General features: G+C 39.3%; 1 protein-coding gene across 6 annotated transcripts in view; it reads right to left on the bottom strand.

Moving 5' to 3' along the window:
* Positions 1-3,578: 3,578 nt before the first annotated feature.
* The window catches only part of MIA2 (MIA SH3 domain ER export factor 2), a 29,291-nt gene continuing 7,293 nt past the window's right edge, over positions 3,579-25,576 (bottom strand). For 2 of the 6 annotated variants that reach the window (XM_004941776.5, XM_040701975.2), the window contains exons 7-29: positions 24,131-24,262; positions 22,655-22,676; positions 22,463-22,551; positions 22,262-22,330; positions 21,417-21,527; positions 21,166-21,237; positions 20,647-20,751; positions 17,939-18,061; positions 17,255-17,378; positions 16,468-16,514; positions 16,172-16,262; positions 14,817-14,955; positions 13,126-13,227; positions 11,927-11,987; positions 11,573-11,608; positions 10,686-10,753; positions 9,957-10,036; positions 9,476-9,607; positions 7,465-7,623; positions 6,689-6,820; positions 5,549-5,625; positions 4,946-5,168; positions 3,579-4,137 (exon numbers count right to left, since the gene is read on the bottom strand). In XM_004941776.5, coding sequence (XP_004941833.2) covers positions 3,986-4,137; positions 4,946-5,168; positions 5,549-5,625; positions 6,689-6,820; positions 7,465-7,623; positions 9,476-9,607; positions 9,957-10,036; positions 10,686-10,753; positions 11,573-11,608; positions 11,927-11,987; positions 13,126-13,227; positions 14,817-14,955; positions 16,172-16,262; positions 16,468-16,514; positions 17,255-17,378; positions 17,939-18,061; positions 20,647-20,751; positions 21,166-21,237; positions 21,417-21,527; positions 22,262-22,330; positions 22,463-22,551; positions 22,655-22,676; positions 24,131-24,262 — 2,346 coding nt within the window. In that variant the 3' untranslated portion in view covers positions 3,579-3,985. Of the gene's footprint in view, positions 4,138-4,945; positions 5,169-5,548; positions 5,626-6,688; positions 6,821-7,464; positions 7,624-9,475; positions 9,608-9,956; positions 10,037-10,685; positions 10,754-11,572; positions 11,609-11,926; positions 11,988-13,125; positions 13,228-14,816; positions 14,956-16,171; positions 16,263-16,467; positions 16,515-17,254; positions 17,379-17,938; positions 18,062-20,646; positions 20,752-21,165; positions 21,238-21,416; positions 21,528-22,261; positions 22,331-22,462; positions 22,552-22,654; positions 22,677-24,130; positions 24,263-24,912; positions 25,499-25,576 lie in introns of those variants that run through there. The other 4 variants (XM_003641362.6, XM_015287664.4, XM_015287662.4 and 1 more) reach the window with 4 other exon arrangements.

Raw genomic sequence — 25,576 nt, 5'->3', positions numbered from 1 at the left:
TGCTTCGGTTGACATTTTATCTGTACTCAGAGTACGTAGCTGTGTATTCTGAATGAAAACTGCAGATGTCTGATAAGCTGGTGGAGAGCTGCCGTGCCCTGCAGCGGCTGACTGTGCTGTGAGAATTGTTGGAGTGGCTGTTCAGTGTGTGCGTGCCAAGCACGGCTTTGGTTTGAGCTTCTGAACTTCATTTTGTGACAGCCCAAACCACTACCAGGCATGAGGACTGCACTGCTTGTTGCTTAAGCGCTGTCCTCAATCTTGTAGCTCTGGCAAGCAAGAGCATTTAACACTTTGCTGGAGAGAGGAAAAGTAGATTTTGCTGTGAGTAGTAATAGACAAATATGACTATAGCTTTTAATACTCCAGTAAAGTGAAATATCAGGACATAGTCACGGTACCTTTTGGGGCTCAGCCTCACAAGGGAGGTTTCTGGAGCAGTTAAACCTGTCAGGGATGTTCAGCATCATCTGGGCCTTAAATCTGGTTGCAAAGTGATGGAAGGATTTCTGGCAGCTTCCATGCAAATTGCTGAAGAGGTTGTGTCCTCTGGTTTAAACATTCTTCCTCTGCAGACTACGGTGTTTCTGTGCGTAGCTGCATTATTTACTGCAGTTGGGACTTGTTTAGCTTCGTTACCTCAATGTTTGTAGTCTAACCTATTTTCTGATTTGTTTTTAATTAGTGGAATGTTAAAAGGTAAGGTAAGGGGCAGGAGAGACCAGCCACTTGTCAGGGGTAGAGAGGCGTGCAGTCCTTTCACTATGCTGAGAATGGGCTGTCTCTATGGAGGTTAGTGCTACGGAGTGCTGTTAGTACTCCTGATGTGATTCTTCCTTCAGCCTGAAGTCTAATGTCTGGATATGGTTTGTGTTCCAGGTTGAATTCAGTGTGCTTAGTCCATATGCTGCAGTGAACCTTTGCTCTTCAAGTGTAGGGAGCTGCAAGGCGAGTGGCTGGAGAAACACAGACCTTGAGCAGAGTTGGAGAGGTACACCTCTGGTTGTTCTGTTTCCTTAGAAACAAGTAACAATTGCTCTTGTTGGGTGGCTGTGCATTTAACAGTGGTCTGAATTAGTGGTACCAGGATGAAGGAATTCAAACCAAAGCAGCTGTAAATCAAATGATAGGCAAGTTGGTCCTAATGTAGAAAATACACCTCTACTTGGAGTGGGGCCAGGGGAGCTATGTGAAATTGCTTTGAGTTTCCATAATCCCAACAAGGATTAATTTTTCTCTTAGTTTTTCCTAAAAAGATGATGGGGGTGTTAAGTTAGCCTTGTTGCACTCTGGATTTGGCAGCAGGAACTTGGAACACAAGCCCTTCATTGTTACAGCCCGTTGCTCCTTCCCGGTGGGGGGGAGCTGGGACTTCCCTGCACACGCGCTTGTGTGATCCTGCTCAGGCAAGCTTATGTAACCCAGTTTGTGCACTACTCTGTCCTACTTCCTGGTGCATAAATACGAGCTTGTTTTCATTGCTTGCCTGCAAATGCAACTTCGGGCTATTGCTGGAAAAAAAAGTTCCATTCTGTCTGCAGGATGCTCCAATCCATGCCTGGCCTGTATTAGTCCAGTTAGCTTTCGTTTTGCCTGCGGCTCCCTGCCATTGTGGGCACGGAGTATACTGTTCTGGTACAGGAACAATTGTATTTTGAAGACAGTTAATTATAAGCTAGAACAAATATTTAGTTCTGTATCTGTTCAGACAATGGAGCTACACTTATAAGTGCTTTTCAACCCCTAAAGTAGTTCTGGGATTAAAAAGATTGTTCTGTTGGCAGTATTACCAACATTAAGGGCCTCTGTGCCTATGGCTGTTTTCTACCCATAGGGTCGTTGGCTGATAGTTGGCACTTCTGGTTGTGCTAAGGGCTGATGCAAAGGTGGATGTGTAAGCTGAACAGCTGCTTTTAGGGTCCCGGTTAAGTCCCGCAGACCAACTTAGAGCCTCTGGATAGCAAATCATGGCTAATAGTGATGCAACAGCTCAACTAAGCTAAGCAGCAGTTGAAGATTTCAACATACACGAACCTTTAAACTGCCTGTTGCCAGAATTCATTGGCCAGTAGCTTAAGTACAGGGCTTATCTAAATGCCTTTGACTAAATTAGAAGGAATAAAGAAATAGCAAGGAGGTGCCATGGGGCAGTTCTGCAGCTGAAATAAGCCTATGGGGAAATAAGATTAAGAGCAGTATTGCAGAAAGAAAAGCTCAATGGGCAGACTTGATCTAAGCAAGCAGTTACAAAAAAAAAGTGTGCTGGAGCTGTTTGGAAACTTCTAATTATGGGGTGTGGTAGCTTGTGAGAGTAGAGCAAATGTACAGACTTGGTTTACATTAAAAACTGTTTTGTTTGTGTGCGTGTGTGTGTGTGTGTGCACATGTGGAGAATGAGGGAATGGCAGCTCACTTGCCCACTGCTGCTATTCTAAGTGGAGCCTTGGCTAAAAACAGTTTTTCTGTTTTTTAAAGGGTTCCTTACCAGATGACTGCACTGTAATTACACTGTTTTCAAGTTGAAGTGTGTTAGCCTTAACAACACCAACTGACAAGAGCCAGCAACTTCTAGCAGAAGCCTTTAGAGAGTACGACAGCAGGTAAACATGGAGCGAGGCTCTGTTCTCATACAGCCTATCACCTTAATGAGGATCTGTGCCCTGGTTGCAGGAAGGCTGCTGTGGCTGTTCTAACAACCACTACCATGGGGCAAGAAGCAAAGAGATGCTACTTTTCTCATGTTCTTCATTCAGTTCTGCTTCTTTTTTTTGTGAAACTTAACACTCACTACAAAGTGTGCACAGACACAATTCTAAAACCTTTTTCTAGCCCCTAAAACAATTATGTTTGGGTTTCTTTTAAATGCACGTTTGTCTCAGCAACATGTTCTTGACAACATTTGTTGCTTCCCTTTTGCAAAGTATAGTGGTTATACTTGCTTCTGTGCTCTTTCGAGGCAAGAAAGGAATTTTATCTTTCTTTGCTCTTTCAATTATCTGTAACACTACATGGCTACAGAATTCTCCTACCATGCTGTATGGCTACTTGCTTCATAAATGCTGATGGCTCTCCAGCCTTGCAGAGTTGAAAGAATGAAGACTGTAAGCTTGGGGCGTGCTTTTGTTTTGTCCCTTATTAGTGTTAGAACACTGTTAAGCCGAATTCATGCTGGGACAGTAAAAAAAAAAAAAGCAAACAAAAAAATACTAACTAGGACTTCAGTTGCTGTTTACTGTGGCCATGCATCTCTAATAACAATTGCCTGGTGATGCTGAAGCATCACATACAGTTGTAAGATGGTAATTCATTGCTTTCACAGCATCTTGCCTTAAAACAAACAAACAAACCTGCAATGAAACACAGTTCCCTTATGCTAGCAGTTCTCAATAGCGATAAGAGAGTTGCTTTATGTTTCCTTTCCTTTGTGCCACAGTGATAAGTCATTGGTATCTGCCACTCCATGAAGCTTTTTCAGCTGAAAGGTCACCTAGAAGTCATTAATAAATAAAGCACGTATGTAGTTGGGTTCCTCTTCCCTTTTCTGAAAGTTCCCTGTTAACGTGGTACTACAGAAGTAGTTATTTCATCATCTTTACTTTTTATTTGTTCAGGTTTTTTTCACATTCTATTCATAGAGCAAGCATCACCTTTAGCATGCAAAGCTTCCCTGTACAGCTAAACAAGGACAAAGCAGCTGCACTTTTAAAACAATTCACCTTATTTAATTTTTATACCTCTGAAGAGATCACCCAAATTAGAAATACTTAATTTAAAGTGACTACTGTACAATGGAAATCACTTATTCACAGTATTTGTAGTTATATTTCATTTTCTATTTACAAAATACTATCCTGAACATTTTCTATTAAGCTTCAATTTGAGCAAAGTAGTTTATTTATACCTAAGTAACAGCAGTTACTTAACATAAGGGAAAATACCATTAGAAGAAGTACAGAAATGGTTCAGCATGGTGCTCAAACACCTGTCAAGTCTCTTGCTGTGGTTCCGGTTGTTCTGTGGCCGATGTATTTGACTGAGGTGACTCAATTCTGTTTTCAGGAGGTGGGGGTGGAGGCAAGAATTCAGGTCGCTGAGGTGGATAGTGAGGAAAGGATCTCATGGGAAATGGATTTCTCACTGTATGACAACGAGAGTAGTCCAGTTAATACCAATCACACCAGCAAACCCACACCTGCTCCTTCTACCCACCCCATGCACCTTACTGCTCACAACAGCCTACCTAATTAGAAGTCACAAGGTAGAGCTATCTTAGATGATGATGTGCTCCAGTGAGACAAATACTCCAGGAAAGGGAAGGACAAAATACCCACTTTCCTCAACACTGATCTGGTGCCAGGCTTGTGGCAGTAGCCAGTTAGTGTCTGCTACTGGGCTGCTGCTGCTGCCACCACCACTAGCTTTGGTTTGATGTGCAATCTGATCTGGTAGCCCTTGGCTGTCATACTGTACAAGTTCTGTGGAAGATAGAGATTACTTCCTCACAGCTTAATCTGAGAACACCAAGAGGCAGAAAGAAACCCTTCAGTCTGATACCTGCATCTTGTTCCAAAAATGGAAACTACGAAGTGAAACAATTAACAGGTATGTCACAAATGCATGCCTTAGTAAGGACATTAGCATACCTCACAGCTAAAGAATGATGAAGTTCTATGATTTATGTCTGATACAGCCTCACAACTACTTGCTCTTCTACCTGAGAAAAGGAAGTTTTCAGCTGCTGTACACTGCATGCTCTTTTCCAAAGGTAATATTAGTAAAAAACACTTCAGAGCTGCTCGGAGTGGTAGAAGTAAATATACACTACCACCTTAACCAGAAAGTCAGACAAACTGACAAGTGGCTTGTGCAGATTAAAACCGAATGAACAGGCAATAAACCACTCACGTTCATTAGCCTGAAGTAAATGCTAACAGGAGTTACGTACTTGGCAAAGGAGGGCGTGGAAGCCCCAAGTCTCGTACTGGAAAACATTCACGTGGTCCGTAGATGCCAGCAGGGGGAGGGGGAGGAAAAGGGGGTCGTCTCATGAAGGGTCCTCGGGGATCCATAGGCATCGTTGGAGGTCTGACTGGAGGGAAAGGTGGAGGACCAAACCCTGAGCTGACTGCTTCACTTTCAGATGCCAGCAGCTGATCAGGGAGAGAGTTCTGTAACACATTAAAACAGGGAAGATAGCTTAGGGAAAGGGAAAAGGAAAGAGATTATCCTAAATCTCATCAGGTCTGCTTTGACGTGGACTGTCACACAAGCTATAAACCAGTTCTAAGCGGCATAATCCTGAGCAAGGCTACTTTGGTGCACGGGCCATCAGCTCGATCATAGTTTCACCTTGCAGGTTTTAATTAATTTTCAGCACTGATTACGCCGGTAACATCTCAAAATTAACCCACGAGACAGTGAGTACTGTGATAGAAGCCCACATACAGTTTTTATAACTTAAGACTGCACAGTTACTGAGTATTACAGACGATTTTTTTCTATATATTTTTAAATATATTTTAAATCAAGTTTCTGTTTAGCTACTTACGCTAAGATTAGAATGATCTTTCATCTCATTTCCAGTTGGTTCGGTTAGTGGGCTATTTTCTGAAGATGTTTGCCCATCTGTATGCAGAAATTAAACAAGTTACTCAGTGCTGACCCCCAACAGTTTTTTTTTCTTAAATCAGAAGATACAGGCAAGAAAATTAAACGTACTGCTAAGCCAAGCAACTGCTCTGCAAGCAGACTGAAAGACAACTGAGAAACGCACAAGCTATGCTTCAGCATTTTCACCAACCTGTGCACAGGTTGCACATGAATATTCCCAGGCTGCAGCTTTTACCAAGGTTTCTTTTATCCCAATCAAGCTTTTTTTTTTTTTTTTCCCTTCATTATTTTTCCCTAGAAGTTACATGTGCAGTTTCCTACAGGTTACCACAGCAGTTGCATTTCTCCCCTTCCTTCTCATACCTTATTTCTTCGGGAACTCCCACAAAGTCCTACTCTATAACCCCCCTCCCCCCAGGTTGGGAATTACTACGCTAAATCATACTCCTGACATAAAGTGCAACAGCATCACATCATTTCAAGCAGGCTTTGCCTGTGTTAGAGAAGCCGTTACTTAACAACCTGAAACATTTTCTTAAGCCATGCAGAGAATATTCATTCCTTGACACTCAAGCTGTGTATCACTTTCTCCTTCAAATCCCTGTTAAGTTGTTCTCAAACTCTGTCAAGCTTTAACCCTTCGGACAAGTTTCTTGCTCTTCAGATATCTTCCTTAAGTTAAGCTTTTGGAGTTAGACATCTCATCTTACAAAAAGGCATGTTAGCTTGCTGAGAATTTGTAGTCAATTCACTTTAGAGTTGGAGCCTGGATTCCACTACTGTGAGATGATGCTCTTCTGAGATCAGATGATGGGTGTGTTTTTACAAATGCCTAAGCCTGCTGAAATTATATGCTGCTAAAAAGCAACATTCACAGGCTTAATGAGCTGCTAGATGTTGGCAGCAATGCTATCCAAATGTTATCCGCTGTCTCCATTAAGGAGGCTACAAACTGCTGAAGAACCATGTACTCAGAGGAGACTGTTATTGCTAATCCCTCCCATGGCTTAGTATAGTCATCCTACACTGAGATTCTCCAGTTGATTGTACCATAGAAGCCAGGTAAAGCAATTCCCACCTATCTTCTCAAAAGACTGCATATTGTAAGTCCGCAGCTCTGCTGGTCCAGAAAGTCTTCCAGTATTTGGAGGGTTAGGGAAAAACCTTTCTTGTCTTCGAGGAGGAAGAACTGAATCAGTATAAGGCTCACCTATCGTTCGGAAAAAAGAAAATCAAAATATCACCAAGCAGGTCGGTGTTTCATACAATTTTACACCACTAAAATTCCCCGGCTATCTTATGCTCTTGTAAATAATCAAAGTGACTATTAATCTGGGTGGGAGAACAATCTTAGATTCAGTAGCAATGAAGGCCAATATAAAAATAGCCTACCATTTATTTTAAATCACACTAATCTGAGAGTGACGTTTCCCATTACACTTCATAGTGCTCTAACACGTTTCCAATTTACTTGCGCTGAATCTAGCTGTTACACAGCTACAAGGCAAACTGCAGCAGCAAGATTCAGAGCAAGGGTGGGTAAGAACACAGTTCTGGACAGGAAAACAGGACTACCTTTGCAGTATCCTGTAAGTAGCTGAGATCTGGCAAATAGGAAAGTTTCACCCTGAATGAACTTTGAGTTTCATGATCCAGCTCATATGCAGCTGATGAGGCTTATATGCAACTATAATATCTTGCTGCAACTGACAATTGTTCTATATCTTTTTTTTTTTAATGTTCATTTTTAAACTTGTAGCATCTTTGTTTCTTTAATAGAAGCAAAAAATACTTAAATATATACATCACAAGTCAGTAATTCCATTCTTTCAGCAGCTAAGCAGATTTCTGTACCTGATGGAGGCAGAATTATCCTGCGTTCTCTGTCCCAGGGAGGAGACAGGGATCCGGTATCTGATGGTGGTCTGTGGGGATCAGTTAATCTATCAGAACTCATGTCTCCTCGTTCATTACTGGCTTCATACATGACAGTAGATCCTGGTCCTCTAGATCCTAGTTGAAGAAATCAGGTAGCTATTTACTCAGGTTTTTAAACCCTCCATTATGTCTTTCTTCATTAAGTCTGAAAACAATGGAATGTATCACGAAATGCCAACACTTTCAAGATACGAGAGGAGCAAGGGTCCACAGGAATCTCCAGCTGTTTGCTGATGATGCTTTACAAGAAGCTTTAAAGGTTTGTTTGGAAGGAAAATATCTTAGGTTCAAGAGAAGTGTACGCTACAGTACCTGATTTTTTTTAAATCATTTTTATGAGTACTTGTTAATTCAAAGAAACTACAGCCTTCATGGTAAATGTTACTTTTAGCACTAAAATAATGGCCACTAACAAGACCTCATCAATTTAAAAATTATCACTCAAAGTTAATATCCTCATTAAGAGTATCTGTTCATACTATAGTCAACGCTATTCTCATTCTCTCTATTCTAAGAAAACAAATAGAAAAGACCAGGTCAACATATGAGTGGAAGAGAAATTGTGACAATGAGTGACTTTGGGGTTTTAGCTTTCTTTCAGGTAAGACTTGGTCTGAAGATCGACAAAATACATAATTCTGGTATCCTCCTCTATTCCAAAATTCAACCTAGAATTCAAAGCCATTTTCTATCTTGCACAAAGTGAGACGAGCGCTATAATTACTCTGCAGTTACATCAACTACACATATCGTTTGTTTGATCTATCCAAGTTATATTAGTGTTCTATTGCAAAATGAACCACAGCTATGCCTTTGCATAGTTACCTTCCTTGCTAAGATTTCACTTTGAAATCCAGTTTTCACTCTTACTCACCAGTAAAAGCTGAGCTACAATTAAAGATTTGCCTGACATCTAAATTTCATTATTTACTGCCTCTATTCAAGTAAAAGTTGTCAAACCTGTAATTTTTCTTGTTTGTGGTATAGCTATGATTGAACATTCAACCTCAGCTTTTCTTTCTCTTTTAGAACATGAATCAACTTTCAGATGGAACTGGGTATATTATTTACAGAGAATTAAAGTACATAAATAGACAACACTAGTTTTTAAAAATCAGTGTTGATTATTGAAATCCTTATAAATATTTTGACAAGTTTCCCATTAAGTACAGTTGCCAACAGATCTCGTAGCAGTACTAAGTTATATAGTAGCTTCTTCATTACCTGTAATGTACGCTGAACTCCATACTAGAATTCACCTACACTGTTTCCATTTATAAAAATAAACATGAAGGAGTCATGTTTCCTTCCCTTAATGACCTAAAACACCATGGCTTTCCTTCACCTTCTCAACTTCTACATTCTACTCCTTATACACAGCCTTCCTGCTCTCTTTCAGCACTAGGGATAGGACCATCCCCACGTACAATGACTGCCTCAAACTTCAAAACTAAAGGGAGAGAAGCATTTCACTGAATGAGTAACTTCCTACAGAATCATTTTTCAGGACTCTCAATAAAATGTTGAGAGTGCAGATACTCCCACTTTCCTTCTCTCTCTTTAAACAAATGAGATGAAGTGTCTGTATTTTTTCTTCAGAAATCTAATTGACTCATTTAACTTGACATCAGAAGTCATTTCAGCAGAACTGCATTTGTCCAAGAAATAAGACCAAGTTTGGCTCTTTTCTCAATTTGTGCTTCTGAAGTGAATCCACTGACTAACTCAAACCAACAAAATTTTCCATTGTAATGGCGTAGATTATACAGATTTAGAAGCAAGTTGAAAAACAGGAAGAGTTTGTCTGTTTATACTGAATTGGTTGTTTTAATGCTTTTGTCACCAGCAAGAGGAAAAGGTGTGACAGATTTATAGCAGAGGAGAGAGAAATCCAGAACAGACAGGTTTTCAAGTTTAAGAATTGTACCTCTTCCTCCTCCTGCACCTGGAAGCATAGGTGAAAGCCTTAAAGGACCCTCCAATAAAGTTGGAGGGGAAAGAAAAGCTCTTGTTTCAGATGAAGGCCGGCCCATTGGTGAGGGTCCATATGGGGAATGCTCTGGAACAGTTAAAACAAAATACTCAAGTTCACAATACTCCGTTTAGCAAACTGTATTAAGTAATTAACTTCTCGGGTGACGTTTAAAACTAAATTCAATAAGTGCAATGAGAACTGTGTTCCAATTACTGTATGTGTCATATTTCCAGGCTACTCTCATCAATGCTGCCAACACTCTTAGTTTCAATATTACCCAGAGCGACTTACGGCTTTTTTTTTTTTCTTTAACACAACTGATTTGTACATACATGTGGCCAAGATAGGTTTGAAACAATTAATGTGTGTCATCTCAGGAAACAAAACCAGAATCCAGAACTATTAGGGTCTGTTTTACAATTCGGTACTGTACCTCTGAATGGTCTAACCGGAACATCAAGAGCATAAGGATCTTTTTCTAAAAGGTCTAGTTTAAATTCTGCTTCAGTTAATCTGTAAATAAACAAAGAAAGTGCAGAAATGTTAGCAGACTGCACTGCTCACTATTAACATTCCTACTGTAAGTGCTGAACAGACAGATGTATTTCATTCCCTGAATAAAGAAAGACAAGGGATGTCACAGAACTCTGAGCTTAGTCATTCCTCAAATTTCTTTATGCTGCTGTATTTAAACTAGAATTCAAAAGTCCTGGCATAACAATGCTCTCATGAGCACTCCAAGCTATGCTTCAGGTGTTACTTTAACTGTACATCCACAAGTTCCCTCCCACCACCTGAGCCATTAGGTCGGTACTATCTTCTGAATTAAGTTGCAAGATCATGTGGTAATCATGGCTTCTGGTTAATTCATATATATTACAAGAACAGTATCATCAAATCCTCAGTCCTAGTACGACGTTCTGCTTCCTTCATGAACTAATTCAATACCTCACATAGTTCATATTTTCTTGCACGGCATCATTACAGGAATCCTCAACTGTCTCTCTCTCTCTCAGAGCTATGATGGAATACTGTGCTTTCTCTACCCTACAATTATTACCATTGGTTAACACCGGTCTAGAAAACACTGAATTGCACAAATCCAAAACATGCCCACATGACAAATCACATTTATTTAGAATCAGGTTAGGACTGCACTTACTTTTGTCTGTTATGAGCATTTTCCTTTCTTATATCATTGAGTTGTCTTTCAGCTGCACGAGCTGTCAGCTTTTAAGAGGGACAAAAATCAGATGCTTAGATATTTCTGTTTATTAATTAAATCCTTCATAAATGTGACAGCTCCTAGAGCCAAGCCATTTTTCTATCTGAGGTGTGTACATTGTATACACATGGGTTTCATTGTACGCTACTGATGCATAAAGCACATGAGACAGAGCCTCAGAGACATCACCAAATGACACTAGCAGTTCTGCTAGCTAACATTTAGAAACAAGAATGCTTTCCAGCAGATTCTTAGAACTGCAGGAATGGAATTCTTAAGCTATAGCTGCTTTGAAGCATCTACAGAATACATACAAGATTTAAAATCCCCAATTTTACAGAAGAAAATTGTAGATTAGATTAGTACAATTCAAATCTATAATATTACAATCACGAAGTTCTGTAAGTTTTAACAGGACGATCTCATACAGAGCATTCTGCAAAACTGAAGATTATATTAGTCAGGAGATATTTTCTGTTTGGAAAAAAAGTAAAAATGGAATTTACGGCTCCATTCTTAGGAGGCTATCAATGGAACACACTGTTCTCACAGGACATAATGTCTTCTATTAGTAGATAAAAGGAGTGGAATACATCCAGGAAAAATATTAAGATGGCACTGAAGCAAGGCCAAATGCTTGTGTTATTAGCAAAATGTCACACACTTATTAAACGATAGCACGTTATTCAAGCAGATTTAGTGCTGTAGCAAATAACACTGCAGTACTTCAATTCTACTGAGCTCATAAAGCAAGCTATTCAAATCACTGAAAAGAAAGACAGCAGTTGATACAGAATTAAGAACATTTAGTGTTTTGAACTTACCCAGTTATCGTGAGCTTTCTTCTCATGTGAAGTTATCTGTGAAAAAAACATTTGTTATATCATTACTGAAGAGTATTATTCATCTGGAGAAGAAAAGTTAAGATTGAGTAAATGCTCTCATTCATAAATTTAATGTGTATAATTATGAGGCAAACATAAACCAAAGCTCCTTCTTCATAAAGTTACATAGTGATCTCTGCTAAGAAACTGAGTCAACCAAAACAGATGGCCTAAAGAGGTAAAAAGAACAAAACAAAAGCCAGATGAAGTAGCACAACCTAACTGAAAGTGGTATTTCAGTGCAGTAGCATCCATCCTATTTGGCACAGATGCCACGTAACACAAAGCACATACCTGATTCTGATAAGAGCGAATGGTTCGTTCTAGCTCTTCTTCCAGATCTTTTGCTCGCTGTCTGTAACAAAAATAGCATTTATGATGCTGTAATAAAATGTTGAGAAAAAACAGCTTTAAATATAAAAAGCACAATCGTAGTACTTAAGATTTTCTATCTAGAAGGAAGTATTGTTACTTAGGCCTAGAATTAACAGTGCTGATGTTATTTTTGTGTGTCCTGAGGTCCTTGCAGTAGTACAAACAGGATGCTAAAAACAAACAAAAACCAAAACCATTAACATCCCTCCCCACTCTTCAGTGGTCTGTGATATGTTTCCAGTATAAAGGATATCCCTCTACAAAATGCCCCAACAGCCAGCCTTACCCAATGCAGCAGCTGTTAAATGGCTAGAACCTTATGCCATTTCAGGCTACTGGTCAGTTCTGAGGGACGGTTAGTTGCACTAAGATTATTTCCAGACCACAGAAAGCATGAAGCCACCTTGTTGCCAGCTGTCCTGTGCACAACTGTGCAGGTGGGCCACAGATACATGGTAAGGATGCTAAAAAGTGAATTCTGTATTCCTATAAGAACACTGAAGAATGCTTACAGTAACTTCATATCCCAAAGAAAAATTAGTGTAATTAACTGTTCAGAAAGCACAGCTGATCAGTACTGTTTACTTTGAATCAACACTGCCTGAAGCACTGAAGGAAGTCAGGAGGTGTACATTACAGATTAGAGAATTACACTACAGTTTAAGAAACTACAGAACAGCAGGTTCTGTAGTTCAGAAACTGCAGAACAGAGAAAACCAGTTAAAATAATATAGAAAATATTCCTGCATTAGAGTATTTTAGAAAAGAATTTCTAAACAGTAATATTATTTTACAACTTAGACATACAGAAATAGAGCACTAAGACTACACAGCGATATGTTCAGAATGATGGGAAAAGTGAACGTTACATTCATTTCACAATATTCTCTTTTTAACTTCGTATTTTGATGCCTGTTCAGCTGACATTTCATTATGAATAACATTCCAATGAAAAAGCTCTCAGTGGTCTTCTGTTCTCCATTATGTATGGAGACTACACACAAGCAAGCACACACGCACAAAAAGGAAACAATCAGCAAGAAAACACATTCACTTCTCCTGGTATTCTCTACTGCCTTTTGTTCACTTTCAAACAAGTGAGTACAATTTGTAATTACCTGTAGCTGTTCAGTTCTTCAGCAGCATGAGTAATTTTCTCATCTACTTTAGAAAGCTTTTCTTCTTTTTGTAGGCGTTCTCTCTCTTCTACTGTCAGTTTTCTGTAAGAAAATTCACAAACTAAGGTTAATTCTCTTTTTAAGTCAACAATTCTGTAGTCAGAGTATCAAGAAAAAGAATCTCAAGTTATTTGGCTATAATGTATAGAAAATGTTTAACTAGATAAAGGATTTTACAAACAACAAACTCAGTGGCAGAAACAGGACTAGATTTTATTCCTATTAATTTATTCAGTTCATTCGTTTTGTTTTCTGAAGCATTATCTCTATTCCTAAATTATCTTCCAGAATGCTTTTAAACTCCCAAATACTGAAGCTCTCCTTTTGCAAAATATTTACTCTCTAGGGAGTAAGTATTTCTATTTAAAACAAACAAAAAAGCACATAACCTCCTCCCACCCCCCCCAGAAAAACCAAAACCAACCACAACCAAAAAAGAAAACCAACTACGCTGACCTACATTATCTTTCAGTGCTATTTCAGCAGCTATTTAGCAGATGTCCTGTTAGTACTAATAGCTTCTTTTATTCAGCTATCAAACAGACTTCAATCAGGATTGGCTATTCTCGCTTTTGACAAGCAGCATAGATTTGCTGAGCTTTGGCATGGTATGTTTAAATGGCTAATTTTTTAAGTGGTTCCTTTCTATTCCCTCATCTCTTTTAAAGTCAAATGTTAACGCTGTGGATTTTTGGTTTTTGATACACCAGCACGGATGCCAATTACACATGTATTATATACAAACTACAGAGCTCTTTATTGTTGAAAGTAACACTTGAAATAGGCCCTGCACACTGCATAGTACAGAATCCAGTTTTGTGCTGGAATTTCTGCCTTCAGAATTATGTTTGCTCCTTGAAGAAGTAATTTTTGGCTAGCAGAACTGTTAATTCATGCCCTAATGATGATTCTCCCCTGCCCCCACCATAGCTACACTGACACATAAGCCGCTGAAGAGTTTACATGTTCCATCCCATCTCTTCCAGCTGGATTTCCAATCCTTTCCGTATTTTATTTCAGTCAGTAAGTCACAAACCCTACCATCATTCTTACTGGGAGGCAGATGGTACGGCCTTCGTATTGCCTTTGTTGGTAAGGAAAGCCTAACTCACAGAGGTTCTATGTTGCTTACCGATAATAGCTAGCTTGTCCACGTTTCAACTCCTAGCTTAGTTTTACACATAGCACCAGCCTTCCACAGACATTACTAGCTGCCCTGTTACTACTATATTAAACATACTCCACAGTTAAAGAAGTTACTGACTGTATTTCTTTCAGCACCTTTGACAGATGAATTAGATCATATCTTTATTTAAAAGTCAACTAAGTTGAACTAAAAGTTCACCTAACTTACTTCATAGATTAAAAAGCAAGTTACTTCTCCTCTTCTCCTTTTCTCCATACTTACCTGTGGATAACTCCTAAAACAATATTACCATTACTTCTACGGAGACAGTATAAAACTGCCTTGAGCACAAATGTACACAAAGGTGTAAGGTAACAGAATTTCCTTACATCAGAAAACTCTGTAAAACAGTATTTAAATTTCCAATCATTTTCAGCCCCCCAAACAAAAATGTGTGAATGTCAAGCAATAGGCGTTTCATATAAAAGCCAGAAGGAACCATCACCTGTGTAGTTTCATTTCATTTTCTTGATAAAGCTCAGTCATAACTTTAAGTTTCTGCTGCAGCTTTTGAACCTCGCTTTCCAAACGTTCATTTTCAGACTGTAAGGAAACTTGTTCACTTTGGAGGTTTTCTATACGCTCTGTCAAATACAGGGATGATTATGTTAGGAGTTAGACACAGTTCACAAAATTGAAGTATTTGTAACATTTTTGGTCTGTAAAAAGCCTGTAAAAACTTCTGATACTACATTAACTTTATAAAATATGCAATAACGTGTACTAATACATCTCAGCAGATTATACAAATTGAGAAACAGTGTTGGCCCTTTGATGGGAAGGCAGCAGTTATATTCTCTACCTGCCACAAAGCACAGCTCTGAGCAAACAACTGACCTTTGCAACCTCTCCAAATGGTAGAGCTTCTCCAGACAATGCAGTTTCCTAACTCACAGTGTAAATTTTCATTTATGGCTTTTATTATTGTAGTCACTTTACTAAAAGAGTAAAATCTTTATCACCATATATTCTTGTAGATTACCCATACAAAGTCTTGCTGAGATGCCTGAAGGAATAATTCTCGCTTGAATCTGAAAGATTTGTCTAACTACTTTATCTATCCAGATTAAAATCAGTCATGTCTCTTTATTTACTATTCCTAAGCCTAAAGAAAGACCTTCAAGTAAGTTTAAGTACCTTTATGGGACAGACTAAAAATCCATTAGAAAAATGCATCAGCAGAAGAAGTCAGTGTAAATGACCATTAAGCACTGAAAAAATACAGTTTTGCAGAGCATACCATTATTCACATATCAAAGTGTGATGGCCATTCTGCTTGCTTTCATCAACAAAAGCAATAGCTAGTTGCAGAACTTTCAAATTATAGTGACAGTATTTTCATTTCATAAAGTTTAGTGCAGTATGAGCTATGCAACAAAGGAAAAAATAAAGATACTTCTAGCTTCCATGCTCTAAATGCAGTACTTCAGATTTTAACAAGTATTCAGCTTACACAACAACTAAACTATCAACTTTAGTGGGTGGTTTTAAAATTTTAGACTAAAACTCCATTGTTTCACGTCCAATGTTTATGTAAAGGTATTCTATATTTACTAACATCACTTATCCCAGATATTTTAAGATTTTCTAACTTCCATACTCCGAAAGAGTACAATAAAATTTAGAAATGGTGCTTTAGCAGTCAATTATAAATTACTAAATTTGGATTGCTTCAGCACCAAAATCAAATATTTTAAATAGCTAAGCAACTCAAACAGGCATTTTAAACATCAAGCAGATCTATTGACTTAAACTTCATTCAGTTTTTAGTGGAGATAATATGTAATGTCATTTAATTACCTGTAAGTTCTCCCTTAGCTTTACTTTCATCAGACAATTTTGAATACATTTGATCTCTTTCTGTTTCCATGGTCTTCAAACAAGCATTTAACTACAATCAAAATGAAAAAGAAAAAAGAAGCTTAAAATTATTAGAAACTGTTTGCATGCAAAAATATTTAATCAACAAAATTGCACAACTTTGTGATACCACTGGATAGCTATTTACAATTAAACTTAGCATTAACAAATCACATATGTTGTATTTAGATCCCTCGCACCCCCCTTCCATCCACAAATTTCTTCAAATCACATACCTTTGCAGCATAGATCAATTTCTTTATGGTTCGTTTTTGCTGATCATCTGATTGAAAGAATAGAATGTATCACATATAAAGCACAGAAAGATTTGTGACAGAGCTTACTGCTCTGCTATTGGTACCCGTTTATTTTTATTAAAAAATGCCACAATAGGCAAAGCATATTTTAGAACAGCAAATAGGTGTTCTTCCCTCCCTGACAGACCCAGAACGCACACGTTAAGAGTGAATGCATTCTAAGATTTACTGGGCTGCACTCTGGTATCATCAGCACTAGCAAAAGAGAAGCCACACATGAATCAGGAGGAGGAAAGGCTCTTCTGTGCTGCTTTTTCAGGGGATCCACATCTTCATCCCCAGTGCTGTCACACTGCCTGCAACAACTAACAGCTGTGTAATGACAAGAAAGTAGAAATTAAGCTCTAGGGACCCGCAGTATTACTGCTTGCAGGAACTTTAGGAAGAAATTAAAGTAAGGTTCCCACTTACATACGTCTGAAAAATCAATGCCTAACACTAACATAAGGTAAGTCACGCTGCAAGAGACCAGGCATTGAATCTCTTCATTTCTCTGTAACAACTAATACACTTGTATCTATACCCACCCATTACTCTATGGTAGCACAGGCTACCGTTATTCTAGAAGTTTCTAAGCATCAGATAACCTGTCTGACATGAATAACAGCGAGTGAGTTTTGAAAATCCAATTTTTATGAAGTTTATCTTTCTACTTTCCTTGAAGTCTGTTGGTTTGATATCCATTGAAATATTTTTAATATCATACCTAAATGCTCTCCATTTTCTGTTTCACCCTTTAAATCAATGTCCCACTGGTTATCTTCAGTGTCATCGTCATCTCTGACTGCTGAACTCCAGTCTTTCATCTTTAACAAGTACTGTGTCAGTGACTAAGAAAAACCCCACACAAAACAAGAATAGTAAAATAAGTACAAATAATAAAAACTTAGTTACCAGTACAATTACTTTTCCAGGTTTTCTAACCTTTATTTAGTTCCCTTAGTAGATTAAGTAACCTTTATGTATAGGACTCTAATTGTCCAATATTATACTCCTCCCATTAAAAAGTATACTGCATGTCATGGTATGCTCTAGCAAAGGCTGTTCAAGTACCCAAGTAAGGAGGCTTTCCACAAGACTTGTGAATACAAATAAGGCCCTAACCCCCATACTCCAAATCTCAAAAAAATATACCTATTTATAAGAATCAAAACTGTTTCTCCTTTTAAGACCTGCTGGCTTTCCAAGACTGTCATAATGCTCCACCTGTGCTGCTAAGCAACTTTATTTGCTTAGCAGAAAAGGAGACATTAGAGAATGGACAGAGCAAACGAAAACCCAAAACAACTTAATGAGTATTAAGACAAGGATCATTTGTTCAATTCCCTTGAAACTTCATGGTTAGCATCAGTTTGAGTAATCCAATTCAATGCTGGCTTTCATAATTTACCTTGACTTGACTCTCTTTATCTTTCAGTACTTCTTCTATATCTGCTTTAGACGATTCAAACATCTTCGTTTGTTCATTTAGTTCACTGAATCGCTCACCCCATCCTTCAGCTTCTTGTAAAAGCTAAAAAGGGAAATACTAGGTTAGGGTGATTGTTTCTTAGAACCAAAAATCAAGGATGAATATCAGTTGAGTGTGTTACATGTACTGTCTTCTCAAAAGCAGAATTTTAACCTCTCATCCACCAATATGAATTAAACAAACAGAGACTACAAAACAATTAAATTCTCAGGATTCAAAAATAAATTCTGTGTTATTGCTCCATTGCTTTTACTACAATAGTTTGGCTACTGGCACACAACTACACCTTTCAATCAGTAAAAGCCACATATGAATTCACAGCACAGTGCAACCTGGGTATTGGCAACAGAAGAAAAACACTCTTTTTGCTAATTTAGAAGACATACACAGGCAACTATATTTACCATTAAACATTGTTCCTAAAAGGGAAACTAAACTTGGAGTAGCTTCTGCATAAAGCCAAAGAGAAAATAAATGGACCGTATTTATGTACGTAAGAATAACAGTGAAGGAAAAAAAAAAAAAGCAACAATGTGCAGTGAAATAAAGCAGTGTGTATTTCTAATGTTCCTGGAGAAAAACATAAAAACCACCCAACCCACAGATGAACATACAAAACAAGAAGTAGGAATGTGGAGTTCATTAGCAGTTCCTTTGTTCAAACTAAAAGGCCCGGTCCTCTCCCTGGCATGTCATAAATCTGAGAGAGCACATCTGTTACAGTGTTTAAACAATGATGTGCCAGAAGATGATGACCCATTAGTGCAAACAGACAGAGGAAAAAAGTACCCTAATTTCTGTGAACAAATAATATCTTTGTTACCTTTTAAGCATAAGTGAAATTCCATCTTTCAAAAAAAAAAAAAAAAGAAAAAGAAAGGGATATGGATCTTCTAGTACAGTGAACTAGTTCACATGCTTACAACAACCTTATAAAAGAAAGCACAAATAAACAAAGCAGATACTTTCTCTTCTTTCCTTCCTGGGTTCTACGAACTATTTCCAGGTTCTTCAGCCACTAAAAAGCACAGCAAAATGCAACATATACACATGTTCTGAAATTACAGAACGTAGCTCAGTTAATGACAAGCTGCAGTAACTCATCCTAAATAACGTGGTTAACAAATGACTATACCCAGGTTATTTTATCTGGAAGGAATTAAAAATATATACTTATTTAGGAACCTGACAAATCGATTACATCCCAAGGGCTGTTTTTCTGACATCACCTGATATACCTGACATAAAGCTATCGGCTATAAAACAGTCATTTTCAGCACGTCGTATTACCTTGCTTTAAGTCCTATTTTTAAGTGGAGGAAAGAAAAAGAACACTCTTTTCCTCAAGAAGAAAGAAATAGAAAATTTGTCTGAAACCAAGAGGTTAGTAAGCTAATAGGAAAAAAAAAACTCTATTAAAACTTTTAATTGCATACAGCTTCACTAAATTTCATAGACATCTGTTGTCCCACTGGAAATAAAACACTGAGATCAGAAATCTCCTTCTCACAGAAAGTAATGTACAGATTTGATGAAAAAGTACTCCTGAAAGAAAATAATCCTCACACAACTTCATCGTGCAGTGATCAAACCAACATCTGCTATTTGTCCACTCACAGCATCCATCTAATGGATCCTAATCCATCCACGACTCTCCTCCCCCCTTCTCCCGCTTTATTTCTTATCGGTGTAGTCAAACATCTAACCCTGCTAAAAGTAAGGAGAACGATACGTTTTACTGATAACAGAGTTGTGCATATCTGGAACGTTGCTCTGGCAGAAAATTTACTTCTTCCAGTAACTTCCCTCACAAAACAGCCAGTCTGATATCAAAGGTGTTTTAACAAAATCAACAGGCCTGTACACCTAGCTCTGCAAGGTACCTGCCAGGATACATTTCAGACAACAAGGAGATGAGTCAGACAGGAAAACAAGCACACATCCACAAAAAAATGAAATAGTTCATGTAGTGTTTCATGTTCCTAAGTATTATTTTTGTGTTAGAAATCATAATTTCATTGTAAAATTTGGCACTGCACTGAATGACTCCTGCATATGCTGAACGCTGTAAAATAACCACCATTCTCTGAGATCTGGCTATAGCAAGGAAGAAAATAAACGGCTAAAACTTGGGAAGTAACAGTCCTTTTTGTACCCCACATTACCCACCTGACTTTCCACAAATTCATCCACAGCAGCACTTACATTAAGTTCCCTACCTGTCTTTTGCACAGACTGTCATTTCTTCATTTGTTTGGTTTCCTCTATCAAAAAAAAGCATTTGCTCTTTGCTGCTGAAAAGAATCCAAGCTGCAGGCCCGCTCACATCTCTGCCTTCTTCAGCAAAAATCCTATTAGTGTCCCATTACTACATGCCCTCTTCCTCACCAATCAATATATGTATTTCTTCTAATTCTTTTGATTGTTTTTTAATTAATACGGAACTACCTCAGACAACATTTTTCCATCATCATTTTAAAGGCATGCCCGCTCTTCCTAATTCCATTTACCAGAACATTCCTGGGCTACTAACAGACCCATGCAGGAGGAGCTCCTTGGAGAAGTCACATTTACGAAGCACTGTACAAAACTGAAATTTCTAAGGAATCTAACTAGGAAGAACCCACCTGTTTCTCACTCTCCTGAAGCTGCCGGTTTTCCTCTATTGCATCTTGAAGAGATGTCTGCAGTCTCTCTGTATTAATCTGATACACTTTTAGGGTGGACTTGGCCTACATTTAAAAAAAGAAAGTGTGCTGTTTCAGCAGTATATGTGAAGACAGAACAAGTAGAGTCACGATGGACTCATTCTTAATTTGTCTAAGTACGTTATATTTGTATTCTCATCTTTTTAGCACAATTTCAACAGCCTTTGCAGACTGTAGTTTTAAACAACGCATACCACTGTAGAGTAAGAGGGCAGAGAAAAGACAATGGAATTGCATTTCCCAGTAAGTGCCGATCACTATATGAAATTAGAATGTACTAAATCATGGCACACAGAAACATTAAAGCCTTTGCAATTCTTCTCATTTACATACCATATTAATTCTGCCTCTTACTAGTCAAAATTTTAAAGAAGTAACTACACTGAGAACAGAGAAATGACCAAGCTTTAAAAACAGAAATGATAAGATAAGACATACCTCAGCAACTTGTGATTGGATAGACTTTGCTTCTTTCTCCAAAGATTCCAGTCTTTCTTGAATTTCAGCCACCTGAAAATAATTATTTTTATACAGCTTCTTCCATAGATTTGACTGGAAAAGTCCAAGCAATTACTAAAGTTATTTTAATTCTCCAACTGTGAAGGTCGCTACCTCCAAATGAGAGCAAGCTGTTTTTCTGAGAACAATAAAACGAGTAGCAACACAGAAAAGATCATTTTTATTCTTACCAATTTATCATTTTCTGATTGCTTGGATTTTTCTCCTTCCAGTTCCTTTTCCAGATTCTCTATTTCTTGGTTGAGTTCCAAGTTTGATTTGTTCAGTTTTTCATGTGTTTCCTAAAATCAAGTTGTTTTGACAGTTAACACAACACACTTGGCATTAACTACATAAGAAGAGTATGTTTTAAATTTCATTTTAATGCAGAATGACAAAGTACACTTAACGTCACCATATCAAGTATAAATCTCAAGGCACTCTGGACTCCTGCATGCTAACCAAACCTTTAACAACTAGCTCTATCGGGTCTGAGGTGCAGAGCAAAATAAATCCACTTGCTTTTTTGTTCCATAAATGTTATACAGTCCATCATTTGATTCAATTTTTTTGAAATCTTTTACAAATATATACTAAGTATAGGGGATATAAATGCAGGGATTTCATCTAATTTTGCTACTGTGTCAATACGAGGCTATTCTGTACTTATGCATGTCTTTCCTTTAAAAGCACTGGTAATTTTAAATCACTCCAACAGGCTGTAAAGTTTATTTGAAGTAAATAGAACATGAGAACGAACTTCCTGCAGTGTCCTCTCTCTCCTGTTTAACCAATTAGTTATTGTCTAATGTGCCACTTGCTCTAGGACCAATCATTTTAAATGATGCATTCCAATTTTAATTTCATTGTTACAAAAACTTCTTAGTTGTCTCACTTCTGTGTTATTTTTCAGTAGCCCACGATTAGAAAAACAAGGCTTGCAATTAAAACATTCTTTTAAATGTGCATTTCCCTGAAATTCTGCCTTAAATGTACAAATGATAATTTCATCTTTTTTTCCCCTTTTTTTTTTTACCTCAAAAAGAGATGCATCTAATTCTTTCATAACGCTGTCATCCTTTAGAGACAATTCTAAATCTTCCAACTGAAAAAAAGAATTCAGAACGTATATAAAAATTGCCTAAATAACAAAATAAATAATATTCTAGTCAAACACAAGTTTTGATTACAGTGTGAGATATCAATAAGGCACTGAATTGGAAGGTTGTTAGGTTACCTCTTTTTTGCTAAGGCTGAGTTTCTCAAGAATTTTGCACTTCTCTTCAACTAGTTCAGCAATTTTATTGGCAAGCTGTTTTTCCCTTCCTAAAATAAACAGACAGCTAGATGATGCAACATTCACACAACAGAAAGTAGCAAAAAAGAAGCTTATGAAAATTATGTGTCAAACTATGAAAAATAAGCTTACCTGCATAAAGTCGACTTCTAACCTGAAACAAAAACAAAGAAAAAAACAATCTTGAAAACATCTGATTAATTACCCTTACGTAGTATCTGAAAACTATTGTCTATGGTAACGTGATCAGCTCACCCACTGAACTGAAGAAAGGAACATAAATAAAGGCTGCAGTCATGTAACACATACTGCCAACACAAAGTGGTTGTGGACTGAAGAAGAGAGGAAGGGCAAGGCAGTTAATCTACATGCCTGCTCAGACTTAACTTCCTATGAAAGAGCAAGAAACCGCATGCTGTAATACATAACAGTCAGAGCTACAGAAGTACCAAATCAGAGGCTGCCACGTGAGGTCTGGTGCCCTAGAACCAAAATCGAACAAACAGCAGGACAAAATGCTGCTAACAGCCTGGACAAGAGATGAAGTTGAATGAGCCCACCAAAATGTAACGTGACATTCCTCTCACAGACGGGCCTGGAACATGTCTCTGACATCTAAGGAGAATGAATTTCCCTCTGAATTTCCCTGTAACCTTCTCATTCCAAGTCAAGCAGTCTAAGCAAGAAAAATGGAACAAAGTCACAAGCATACCTATCCTCTCAATCCCTAAAAGGGTCAATATTGGGTGACATGTGCAAGAGGAAAGCAATACTAGAGTTGCTATTTGACTCAAGTTTAAGTTGAAACTTATATTTTATTTCTGTCGACAGGGAAGGATACAGTAAAAAAAAAAGCAAATAAAAACAAAACAAAAAACCATTAAAGGAACGACAAAAAATTACAGATACATTAACTTATACAAATACGGACCCCACTTCCAGACAACCTGAATTGCTGCTGCAGACTAGGTGGTATTTTTGCAGGTCTAATGAGATGTCAGAATCTTTAATACAAATGCAATTGCTCTTATCTGAAAAATAAATACGCCACACAGCCTATCTTCAAAGACAAGTGTCATTACACCTAGCACCAAAAATCACACTCTGACTACCTGAGCATAAACAAAACTTAATGCTGGATTATGGATAATGAATTCATTTCTTCAGTAGGGAGAGGTCGGTAGGCAGATTCGTGTGGGCGATGATCTGAGTAATAACAACTAAAGGCAACCCATACCTCAGAAATATCACCTGCTGTTTGTGTTAAGAGGTTTCAGTACTCCATTTCTCCAGCTTACCACTCATGAACAGTGAAATCAGTTCAGTACTGACACGTAGCATCAAGGCCACCGGTCAATGTTTCTTAAAAGGCATCCCAATTGGGATTCATCCAGATTGTTTTGGCTAACTTGCTTTGCAAAAACACCTCCTGTCTTGACAAAACAGGCTACTTCCCAGTTTTTATCCTTTTTTTTTTTTTTAAAGAGTCTAAATACAGAGTTCTAAACCTGCTGTGACTGAAGTATTACGTACCTTGCAGAGTAACAATTTAAACTGTTAGAAACTGTCACTGTAGTCTATATATCTGCATGCAAATTGAACACTTACCGACTGATAACTTCTATACAGGAACAGGAAAATTGTGAAGGCTCCAACGATGCCGACAGCGATCACCAGTTCCCAAGGGAAACCATCGAGATCAGGCCTGGGTCTCATGTCTTCAGGCAGCGATGCCACAGCCTGAAAAATGGAATTGAAAGACTGAATCGAGAAGGTTAATATTTTCAACAGAAACAGACATAAGAAGTAATGTAAGTCAGCGTGTAAGGCAAGAGGCGCAGGCCCACACGTCTAGCTTTTCCAAGGCTCCAAGATGGTGGTTAACAGGAGCCTGAGTTTTGCATTATACATCTACCCAATGGAAAAAAACAACAAAAAAACAAAAAACAGATCCAGCAAGATCTGATTAGGACCAGACAAAGCTCTGAGAACCGCTCCTTCTGTGCATGACAGTCACGGTAAACTCAACGTGTACAGTAAATGCAACGTGTCGTTAATAACCTGTTGCCATACGGCAAACGTCAACCTCCAATTCTTTAATAAAGCTTTAAAACCACCACCACCTCAGCAGGGCACAGCTAGGGCGGCTCTCTGGCCCGTTCCAGCTTTTCGGTACCTCTCTGACCCTGAAGGGGCGGGCAGCGCGAACCGATCCCTCCGGGCGGCTCGGCGAGCAGCCGGGCCCCGCCGCTCCCCGGGAGCACAGCTCGGCCCTACGCCGGGGCTCCCCTGCGGAGCCCCGAGCAGCCGCTACGGTGCGGGGCGGCTTTCCCCAGACCCCAGTTCCCACCACGAGCCCCGAAGGGGTTCGGAAGGGCTCCCGCACTCACCCTGCGGACCGCCTCGGCGGCCCACCGGCAGCAGCGCTGCGCCGCGTCCCGCAGCCCCAGCCAGAGATCGGCGGTAGCGGCGCCCGATGCATCACCGCGGCCGCCGGCAGCCATCTTGCCGCGGCGCCGGCACGGCCACGCGCGGCCCCCTTCCGGCCCCTCGCTGAGCAACCGGCCGTACCACTGCTGCCGGCAGGAAGGGGGCAGCGCGGCGGGCCGTACCACCGAGACGTGAAGGGGGGGCGCCGCCGCTGCGAAGAGGGAGATCCCGCTGCAGCGGAGAGCGGGACGGCAACAGCGGGCTCTGAGCCTCGGCGCGCGGCCCGGCCGGCAGCGGGGCACAGCGGCTGCGGGGAGGCGGCCGGGCGAGCCCGGCAGGCCGCCCTCGTGAACAGCCGGCGCCCGGAGGAGCAGCTCCTCCGACACCGACGTGCGCTCGCCGGCTACAAAACTACTTCTGCCCTCGTTGCACTCCGCGGGGAGACCTACCTCCGCCGTTTCCATTTGCCTCCGCGTCACAGCAGCGCCGTACACAAACAGAAGCGCCAGCGGCCGGGCTGGCACCAGGGACAGACCTTGCCCTGCCAAGGAGGCGGGCCTGCCGTCACACTTGTGACCCGTGCCCAGGGACAACAGGTGGCGGCTCTCCCCGCCGTGAGGCGCG

The sequence above is a fragment of the Gallus gallus genome, chromosome 5 (genome assembly GCF_016699485.2).
Source record: "Gallus gallus isolate bGalGal1 chromosome 5, bGalGal1.mat.broiler.GRCg7b, whole genome shotgun sequence".
In the NCBI taxonomy this organism is placed as follows: Eukaryota; Metazoa; Chordata; class Aves; order Galliformes; family Phasianidae; genus Gallus; species Gallus gallus.
This window is presented reverse-complemented; position numbering and strand designations above follow the sequence as displayed.